The sequence below is a fragment of the Portunus trituberculatus genome, chromosome 24 (assembly GCF_017591435.1).
Source record: "Portunus trituberculatus isolate SZX2019 chromosome 24, ASM1759143v1, whole genome shotgun sequence".
In the NCBI taxonomy this organism is placed as follows: domain Eukaryota; kingdom Metazoa; phylum Arthropoda; class Malacostraca; order Decapoda; family Portunidae; genus Portunus; species Portunus trituberculatus.
This window is the reverse complement of record NC_059278.1, coordinates 13,988,241-13,999,292: the sequence shown is the minus strand read 5'-3', so window position 1 is coordinate 13,999,292 and position 11,052 is coordinate 13,988,241. Positions and strand designations below refer to the sequence as shown.

General features: G+C 41.0%; 1 protein-coding gene across 1 annotated transcript; it reads right to left on the bottom strand.

Annotated features, from left to right (window-relative positions):
* Positions 1–1,850: 1,850 nt before the first annotated feature.
* LOC123508005 (tigger transposable element-derived protein 2-like) lies at positions 1,851–7,864 on the bottom strand. The gene is made up of 3 exons (XM_045261352.1): positions 7,365–7,864; positions 6,672–6,813; positions 1,851–2,199 (listed from the first exon to the last, which is right to left on the bottom strand). Exons 1-3 carry the CDS (start codon positions 7,813–7,815, stop codon positions 1,872–1,874), a joined length of 921 nt encoding a protein of 306 aa, XP_045117287.1. The 5' UTR covers positions 7,816–7,864; the 3' UTR covers positions 1,851–1,871.
* Positions 7,865–11,052: the final 3,188 nt, after the last annotated feature.

Genomic DNA, 11,052 nt, shown 5'->3' with positions numbered 1-11,052 from the left:
CGGTGGAGGTGTCCTTCGCCGCAACAGCTTCATCCACACCCAGCTTACCCTTCCTCAGTGGCAGGGCGGCAGCATGGAGGTGGTTGCTGCCCAGGTCGGCCTCCACTCGGACTGGCTCACTGTGGTGGCATGCTACAACCCTGCCGGTAATGCCACCCAACAGGAGTATGATCACTACTTTTCCACCCTTCCACAGCCAGTACTCATCATGGGAGATTTCAACGCACACCACCAACGCTGGAATCCTTCCTTATTGCCACGCAACCACAACCCCACAGGAACTGCTCTCTTCCAGACCCTTCTGGACTCTCCTCACCTCTCCCTCCTCAGTCCACCTGGCCTGGCTACATACCTCCATCCTCACACAGCAGCCTCTTCTGTCCTTGACCTATTCCTGGGTGACTCAACTTTCCAGTCCTCACAGTTTTCCACAGGACCCTACATGGGCAGCGACCATCTCCCGCTACTGGCCACTGTACCACACACCCGTCCCAGACCCCACCCTGGCTGTCTACCTCGTTGGACCCTGACACCATCAGCCTGGCCTCAGTTCCAAGAAACCTTAACTAATCCTGATGTCACCGTACTCCAACTTGACCAAGCAGTTCTAGCCCTCAGCCAGTCATTAGAAGCAGCAGGAAGGGCAGCCTTTTCCCTTTCCACCAGACAGTCTCCTCGTCGTCCTGGGAAACCGTGGTGGGACGAGGCATGTGCCGACATGCTTGGTCTCAATGGAGGCAAACCCCAACACCACAGGTAGGGAGAGAATATCGCCGCCTCGATGCCATCTGTGCCAAGACCATCCTCAAGGCCAAGAGACATGCTTGGAGGGCACACTGCTCCTCTCTCTCCTTCTCCTCCTCCTCAAAACAAACCTGGGACTTCCTGCACATCATGGAAGGTAAACAGGTTCGCCAAGCCATCCCCCTAACTGGTCACTTCCCAGGCACCACTGGACAATCAGCAGAAGGTTGAGCTGCTGGCATGCCATTACCACCACAAAATTGGCATTCCTCCAACTCTCCAACCTCCACAAGACTTGGACTCCGTCATCACCACAGCTGTCACCACTCCTGGCATCCCAGACCTTATCCAGCCCTTCACCACACAAGAACTGGCAGCAGCCACCTCCACTCTCAAGACTGGCAAGACTCCAGGCCCAGACCTGCTCCCATCAGAGTTCCTCACCCACCTCACTCCTCCCTTACAAGTCAGCCTCCTTCACATCTTCAACACCAGTTGGCTGTCAGGACACTTCCTACAAGTTGGAAGTCCTCCATTCTCATCCCTATCCCCAAACCAGGGAAGGACCCAACACGACCATCCTCCTACAGACCCATCACCCTCCTCTCTAACATAGGCAAGCTATTTGAGCACCTGGTAACCACCCGCCTCACCTGGTGGCTGGAGATGAAACACCTACTGAGTGATCGGCAGTGTGGTTTCCGTCTCCACAGGGGTACCCTGGACGTGCTGGGTCAGATGGAGTATCACATTTGTGAAACTTAATGCAAGCGGCAGGTCATGACATCCCTCTTCGTCGACCTCGAGGGGGCATTTGACTCAGCATCACACACGGGAATCCTCTACAAGCTGGCCAACATGGGCATTACAGGCACCACTCTTTCCTGGGTGAATGACTTCCTTTCTGGTTGCTCTTTCCAGGTTGCAGTGGGTGCCTCCAAGTCTGCCCTGCACTCCATACAAAGAGGTGTCCCCCAGGGGTCTGTACTCAGCCCACTCCTCTTGATATGTGATAGAAAATATATGTACTTTCAATGTGAAGTGGTGAATGTCTCCCATATCTTACATATATCATACTTATATTTGACTTGTAAAAAAAATATATATATATATATTATTGCTTGTTGTCACTTTTTATTAAATACAGTTGGAGTTTCAATACATGTCATAGATTGTTCAAGTTTTTTATTTTGTAATTGGTAGAACTTTATTTTTTCTATTTTCAGCTCAATTTCTTTCTGTTTTAATTCTATCTCTTTCTTTTTTAATTCTAGCTCTTTCTTTTTTAATTGACTATCTAAAAGCTTCAGTTCAAAATCTAATTCTTGATGCTCCTGGTCGTCCACATCCTCTTTGTTTTTCTCCACCACCGCACTGTATGTGTCAGCATGCACAGGATGGGCAGCTGTCTCAGTTGCTGGAAGTGTTGTGGAGGCAGCAGCATTTCTGACGGTCCTGTCATCATGACAAATGATAATAAACATTAGCTAAACCATCACAAACATACCTATTCATTGCAGATCTGTCTACCTTTATAAGAGACCCAACCCTCAAGGAGGACAGTAGCCAAGGCAGGGCATCTACACACACACACACACACACACACACACACACACACACACACACACACACACACACACACACACACACACACACACACACGGAGGAAGAAGAAAAGAAGAAAAGAACTATGAAAAGGACATTGTCGAAAAATGTAAGGAACAACCAAAATTGTTCTACAGATTCATAAATGGAAAAATAAGACAAAAAGAAACAATAGAAAGGTTAAAAGGAGAAAACGGAATGGTGGAAGACCCAAAAAGTATGGCAGAACTGTTAAATAGTAAATTTCATGAGGTCTTTACTAAGGAATCCAAATTTGAAAGACCACAGGGTAATAGAGAGACTGTCTATATGAAAGAGATTAAAGTAACCAAGCTTGAAATAAAAAGTTGATGACGGAATTGGATGAGGAAAAGGCAATGGGACCGGATGAAGTCTCAGGCAGAATACTGAAAGAATGTAGGGAAGAACTAGCAAGTCCAATATACAACATCATAAAATGCTCAATAGAAAATGGAACAGTGCCAGTGGAGTGGAAAAGAGCTGAGGTGGTTCCCATATATAAGAGCGGAAGGAAGGAAGAACCTTTAAATTACAGGCCGGTATCACTAACTAGTGTAATATGCAAGATGTGTGAAAAAGTAATAAAGAAGCAATGGATCGAGTTTCTTGAAGACAACAAAATATTATCAAATAGCCAATTTGGTTTTAGAAAAGGTCGGTCATGTGTGACAAATTTATTGAGTTTCTACTCTAGAATAGTTGATAAAGTACAAGAGAGAGAGGATGGGTTGACTGTATTTATTTAGATCTAAAAAAGGCTTTTGATAAAGTGCCACATGAAAGATTACTATGGAAGTTAGAGGAGAAGGGTGGCTTAAAAGGAAGCACATTGAGATGGATGAAGAATTACTTAATGGGAGAGAAATAAGGACGATAGTTAAAGATATGAAGTCCAAGTGGAGAACAGTAGACAGCGGAGTGCCACAGGGGTCAGTATTGGCACCAATACTTTTTCTCGTATATATAAATGACATGCCAGAGGAGTGAACAGCTACATAAATCTGTTTATGGACGATGCGAAACTGTGCAGAGTCATTAAACAAAAGAGGATTGTGAAATACTACAGGAAGACTTAAACAAGATCTGGAAATGGAGCAAAAAATGGGAGATGGAATTCAATGTGGACAAAAGCCATGTCATGGAAATGGGAAAAAGTGAAAGACGACCAGTGGGAATCTATAAGATGGGAGATGGAGTAGAACTAGAAAAAGTAAAAAAGGAAAAGGACTTGGGAGTGACAATGGAAGAAAATAATCAACCGGTTAGCCATATTGATAGAATTTTCAGAGAGACATAATTTGCTAAGGAATATTGGAGTAGCATTTCACTATATGGACAAAGAAATGATGAAGAAATTGATAAGTACTAAAATAAGACCTAGATTGGAATATGCAGGAGTTGTGTGGACTCCCATAAAAGAAACACATAAGAAAATTAGAGAGACTACAAAAATGGCTACAAGAATGGTTCCAGAATTTAAAGGGATGGCATATGAGGAGAGACTAAAGGCAATGGATCTACCAACCTTGGAGCAGAGAAGAGAGAGAGGATCTGATACAAGTTTATAAATTGATTAACGGAATGGATGAAGTGGATAATGAGAAACTGATCCTGAGAGAAGAATATGACTTTAGAAGCACAAGATCGCATAGTAAGAAACTAAGGAAGGGACGATGTCTGAGAGATGTTAAAAAATTTAGTTTCCCGCAAAGATGTGTTGAGACTTGGAACAGTATGAGTGAGGAAGTGGTATCAGCAAAGAGTGTACATAGTTTTAAAGAAAAATTGGATAAGTGTAGATATGGAGACGGGACCACACGAGCATAAAGCCCAGGCCCTGTAAAACTACAACTAGGTAAATACAACACACACACCGCCGAGGTACAGTGGAACCAAGTTTGCTTTGGGGTCGAGGGGTCTCCAAGCGCACGGGTTCGAATCCTGTCCACGGTCAGAGTGTAGGTTGGGCCACGAAATACGATGAGAACAGCACGAAAACTTTCCATATTGATAGAATTTTTAGATAAACATATAATTTGCTAAGGAATATTGGAGTAGCATTTCACTACATGGACAAAGAAATGATGAAGAAATTGATAAGTACTATAATAAGACCCAGATTGGAATATGCAGGAGTAGTGTGGACCCCTCATAAAAAGAAACACATAAGGAAATTGGAGAGGCTACAAGAATGGTTCCAGAATTTGAAGGGATGACATATGAGGAGAGACTAAAGGCTATGGATCTACCAACCCTGGAACAAAGAAGGAGAGAGGAGACCTGATACAAGTTTATAAATTGATCAATGGAATGGACCAAGTGGATAATGAGAAACTGATCCTGAGAGAAGAATATGACATCCGAAGCACAAGATCGCATAGTAAAAAGCTGAGAAAAGGAAGATGTCTGAGAGATATTAAAAAATATAGTTTCCCGCAGAGATGTATTGAGACGTGGAACAGTTTAGATGAAGAAGTAGTGTCTGCAACGAGTGTGCACACTTTTAAAGTAAGATTGGATAAGTGTAGATATGGAGACGGGGCCACACGAGCATAAAGCCCAGGCTCTGTAAAACTACAACTAGGTAAATACACACACACACACACACACACACACACACACACACACACACACACACAAAAAGGATTGAAATTTTACATTAGAATTAAAAGAAAACAGTTGCTTGCCTTTTTTGGATGTTTTAATAAAAAAGACTGAATATGGTCTGGTCAAAGATGTATGTAGGAAAAAAACTTTACTGGCTTAGGGCTTAATTATACATCCTTTGTTCCTAACACACAAAATCAACTCAGTTAAAACTTTACTGTATAGGGCCTTTGTATATGTATCCCTTGGGTTAATTTTGATAATGAGGTCATTAGGTTGAAAAATTATTTTACATCCAATGGATATCCATTAACATTATTTGATAATTTGAGAAACATGTAAAACTGTTTTTGTGCAATAAGTTTAGCAATGAAGACAAGTGAATTTTCAATAAATCAGTAAAGTACCTTAAATAACCTGTCCAAGGTCAGCTATCATGTTAGGAAGAAATTAACTACTTTGTTACACAAACATTTTCCAGACTTAACCTTTCTATTTATTTTTGTTAATACAAATACTATTGGATCTTTGTTTAAATATAAGGATGGGCTCTAACATAGTATATGGTTTTCATTGTACCAGTTGTAAAACCAGGTACATCAGCTCAAAAAGCTGAAACTTTAAATTATGTATGTGTGGGCATGAGCATCTTTTTTAGAACTGGGAAACAGCTCTCAAATCCAGGTTTTTCAATCATAAGAAATAATTCAAGAGTTAGATCATACTACTTTTAGGGAACAGGACTTCACAATTTTGCATAAATGGCATTATCTGAATTGAGCATTGCTGAATCACTATACATTTATAAGTATAAACCTATTCTTAACAGTCAAGAATCCTTCATCTAGCTAACTGAAGCATTGCTTCTTACCTATGTCACATGGTGTTTTTACTGTGACTTTCTCTCTCTCTCTCTCTCTCTCAAATGTGCCCCACTACTTGTTTGGTCTCACATCACCAGCAAATCCAGGTGATGAATCATGGCCACCCCACACCTAAAGCTTGACCTACCTGCATGAGCTACGTGAATCATCCATCCACCCATTGTACATATAAGCAGTCTGCAGATCCCAAAGTTGTTATTGTTAGGTTAGCTAGGTAGGTAGTTCTATCTCGGTCTTCAACCTTAGAGAAGGGAATTTAGATAGACAAGAATCTTCCCTGGCATAGTTTCCATCTTATCAGTGTTATAGAAGTATTTATCAATTTGTTTGATCTTTCACTTAGACTAGTAACCAAATTTTTATTTTGTCTACTTCAGTTTTACCCTGTTTTACTCAAACAAGTTATACTATATATAACATTCTTACTATTTGATTTTTTTTATTTTAAATATGTGACTGGATAATTATAATCAGTACAATTTAAACTAAGGAGAGGTTTATAAAGAAAGGGAGATATAGATCACCTGAGAGGGATTGAGGGATGAAGGAGTGTGATGTGGGATAAATGAGGAAAGCAAATGAGAGAAAAGAAGGATGTGCACTCAATGTCAAGTAAGGAGTGAGAAAGTATATTGGCACATGAGACACCTTCCAAATAAGATGATACATAGGTGTGTGTGTGTGTGTGTAGAGGTGAAAGTGGTGAGCAAAAGAGTATGAGTAATTCTATAGCAATGGATAAGACAGAGAAAGGTTGTGTTAGTGGAATTGTCACTTGTTATAGTTACATGTAAGGAATGATGTACTCACCCACATTCTGCAGCCTCTTTTTTATTGGGTAAAGTTATTTCTATAACCTTTTCGAAGTCCATAACATTGACATCTTTCTTCCCAATGATGTCAAGCACCTTCCTATCCACTACATGAAGGGGCTGTGGAGATGAACCATCTCCTAGAATAAATAGACCTATTAGCTAAGTGGTCACTAATATCCACTAATGTTCAGTGTTTCACAATGGCTTCCATTAAAGGATGATAATGTAGACTTTCCTATCAAGAAGAAAAAATGTGTAATGCCTTTCAGGCTTATCAGTTTACAGTACTGCCTTATTGTGTTTGCCTAAACCCTTCTTTTTATTTCAATACCTTCAATAGGATAATGCAAGTCAAACCAATTCTATTTTACAAGTGTATAAGGGTAAGCCATCTCTATTTTGCTTTTAGTTATTGTTATATCTCATCATTGTGAGTTTGTTGCTCAAAATGTCAAACTATTGAAAATGCTTTGATTTCACCAGGATAGATAACCTTCCCTTGTGCCACCTTTAAAGATTACAGCTCCTAGGAATGACCAAGGCTATAAAGTACTAATGTGAATTTTAAAACATGGTTGCATATACAGGTTGAACCTCCCAAATCCGGCAACCACCGGACCTTAGACTTGCCGGACCATGGAAAATTCCGAACTATATGTGGTCCCCAAAACACCCTATATATACTTACCCTGCATTATACATCCAAGCACTGACACCCTGTCCTTACTGCCAGTACATTCCTGTTCTGTTTCTTGAGTCAAAGTTTTTCCTGGGAGACGACGCCAGTACAGAGCAGTTTCATCAGCATTGCAAACCTGCTCTGGGGTTAGTTTCTCTTGTGCAATAAACTGAGCGAACTCGTTCACAAACTTAGTGGCTGCGTCCTTATCTGCAATAGATTTCTCACCACATATGCGATGTAAAGTAATTCCATGTCTCGTTTTGAATTTTTGTAACCATCCCTGAGAATATTTACAATCATATTGTAAATCAAGTTCAGCATGGAAAATTTTTGCCTGCGCCATTATCATCTCTCCGGACACAGGGACGTTACCAGCGCGCAGAAGCTTAAACCACTGTATGAGAGCACTGTCTAAATCACTGCTTCTACCTTCCTTAAGTGTTCTACGAACCTCCATGTTCTTGCTCTCACACTCACTGTAAAACTTGAGAAGTTGATTCTTCTGCGTTTTTATATCATAGACGGTTGATGAGCCAATGTTGTACTGTTGGCATAGGGTCCGCACTGAAACACCTTTATCTAGCTTCCTCAATAGGTCCACTTTCTGTTGCACTGATATTGTCATATGTTTGCGTTTTTTCTTTGGTTCACACACAACACTATCATTTCCCGGTCGCTTGGAAGCCATGTTTAGGGGCAAATATTACAGAAAAAAAAAAAAATTATGCACCTGGGGGGGGAGGTTATGCTTGCAATAAGCGGCAGCGTGGTACTGATCCAAATTTGACCCAGAATGCCCGGGGTCCAAAACAGTATAGCGCCGCCGCGTCCTAACGGCAGTCCGGCAAATTACTCCGGCCAATTAAAAAATTCCGGCAAACAAAAATTTTTCCGGATTACAGGTGTTGCCGGATGAAAGGATACCGGATTAAGGAGGTTCAACCTGTACTACAATATGAGGGAATTATATACTGAAAATATTCTTACCTAAGGTAAGTCCTTGTTGACCCTTATGTAAGTTGGTCTTGGCGGTAGTCTGCACAGTACACCACCTCTTTCGGCATTCTTTTACACTTCTTTTAAACTTACTCGGGTGCTGACCAAGAAGACTTGCTATTTCTTCCCACGCCTTGATTATTGCTGGCTTATAAAACCCAACATCATAAGGCTTCTTCCTGATGATGTGTGCCCTCTGTTTGTAAAGCTCGATAAGGAGGAGGGTTTCATTCAAACTCCAGTTGCTTCCTCGTCTTCTCTTCTTTGGTGGCTGTGATGACACCTGTGGCAAGTCCATGTCAGCAACAACAGAAAGTTAGTTGACTTCAAGTTCGCGCTACGTGAGTCGAGAGTTGTTTATTTACATTGGGTCGCCGAGGGAGGTTGGGGTTATTATTATTTTATTTTTTAATTTAATAAAACTTAATGTAATGTTGATCTTGTTATTATCAAAATGCCTCAAATATTTTTATTAGTTCATTTCACCATTGTTATAATAATCTTAGCCATAAGATGTCTTATTTTTCAGCCCAACGTTGCGGCTGGGTGGGCTGGCGTAACTTGCATGGGTACTGTATAGCCGAGTTGTATTCTTTATAACGTTATCTCTATAACCCCTGCAATGTTATAATGTCGCACTATTGTATAGCAATGACGAAGTTAGGTGATGACTTATGTATCACAGGAAAGTTTTACAAAATACGGCGCAGGGGTCCAATACTCAGAGCAGAGGTTCTTAACCTTTTTCAGTGTTCGCACCCTTTTCAAATCAGCAGTCAGTTCTCGCACCCCCCTGGATTCTGAATATATGAAAAAGCTAAAAATACAAACATCATGTAATAACAAAAACCTTTTTATTCAATATTCATTCATACAGCTTCAAGTTCTTTCAAGAAAAAATGAGTATGTATTAAAAAAAAAAAAGGTTCAAAATTACATTATATTTTGCCTGTATTGCACAATAAACCTAGTGACTTCGATGCTGCTGTTTTTTCTCTATAATGGCATCGAATCTTGGTGTCTTAAGGCGGCGTCACACTAGCACTTTTTCCGTCGTCTTTTTACTCTTCCGTCAACTCTTTCTGTCGTCTTGAGTCAGACGGAACGCATCGTTTTCATCTAGCGCCAATTTTTAGTCAAAATAAGAACTATGGTTTCTAATCAACACTTTTATTAAAAAAAAATTTTTTTTGTTAAACGGAAAAATGCTATTATCATGACAAAAAAATTAAATGAGTTGATGAATATATATTTGTATACATATTTTTTTTCTTCTAGCCTAGCAATGAAAAGTTCCTCAATTGTTTGTGTACATTTCCAGGGGAGTGCGAATGTGCGATGCTTTTGAATATTTCCAAGGCAACTTCCAAGTAGCTGGCCAAGATGAGCAGTGGACAAAACACACTGACGAATTTCTCATAGAGAGTATTAGAGGTCACCGTTGCCTTTGGGATCACAGAACAGCTGATTACATTATGTGGTGCAAAAAAGCCGCGGCTTGCTGGGGTAAATGAGGAGCCATGTTTATTTACAATCGACAAGCGCGGCAAAGCCGGAAGCAAGCTTGTGTGTGACGGCCACCGTCTGCAAAAGTTGTCAGTCGCTAGAAAATTGACGGAAAAAGAAGACGGAAAAGTGCTAGTGTGACGCCGCCTTTAGTACTGAGTGCTACTCGTATGTCATGTTCAGAATTCAGCCGATTTGTGCTTTTCGTTTTGATGTGAAGTAGACAAGAAAATCCTTGCTCACACAAGTAAGTAGTTGCAAAAGGTACTAGCACTTCGAGAGCTTTCGTTGCTAGTGCAGGGTATGCTTCCAGCTGAGAAGCCCAGAAGTGGTCCAGCTGACTATTGGCGAACTCCATTTTGGACTCTACGATTGTGTCTCATGTCGATGAGATCTTTCTTGATACTGCCGTCATCATCAACATCTTCCAAATTCTGCATGAAAGGGTTCAAGATCCAGTTATTACAGGCTCGCAACTCTCCACACGAGAAGTAGCCATCAAAGGAAGTACACAGCATTTGCATATGTTCAACAATTTTTGCAACAAAGTCTGGAAGCAGGGTAGAATTTTCCGTGACTGTCTCTTCCAGGCAGGGGAAATTTACCAAATTCCCCATCTTCACACGCTTTATCCACAAGACAAGTTTTACCTTGAATGCAGCCAATTTCTCGCTTGCAGTCACAATGTTAAGTCCCCTTCCCTGCAGAGAGAGATTGAGTTCATTGAGTGCTGAAAACACATCAGCCAAGTAGGAAAGTATTTGAACAAAACTAGGTTCATTGAAATATATGGTCAGATCTTGCACCCATTCACGGAGAAACTGGTGAATTTCTCCTCTCAGTTCAAACACAGGAGATAGCACACGACCACGTGACAGCCACCTCACTTCAGTGTGGTACAAAAGCACAGTGTGTCTGGCCCATTTCCTCACAAAGTGACTGAAACAATCGATGATTCAAAGCCCGGCTGCGAATCAAGTTCACAGCCTTAACACAAACATCCAGAGTTTTCTTCAGATCTGAAGACAATGTCTTTGATGCAAGACCGTGACGATGAAGAAAGCAATGAGTGATTTTCTGATTAGGAATTTCTTTCCTCATTAATGCAGCAAACCCAGAACGACTGCCTAGCATGGCTGGTGCACCATCGGTACATATTGAACCAATTCTGTCAAGATGAAGTTACTTTTTT

Bases quoted from the DNA above. Each gene is read 5' to 3' on its own strand.
- LOC123508005 (XM_045261352.1), bottom strand. From the start codon at position 7,815: ATGGAGGTTCGTAGAACACTTAAGGAAGGTAGAAGCAGTGATTTAGAC. The intron at 6,814-7,364 runs GTAAGTATATAT...TATTTATTCTAG, and splicing joins GCTTGGATGTATAATGCAGG to GAGATGGTTCATCTCCACAG. The intron at 2,200-6,671 runs GTGAGTACATCA...TCATGATGACAG, and splicing joins AAAGAGGCTGCAGAATGTGG to GACCGTCAGAAATGCTGCTG.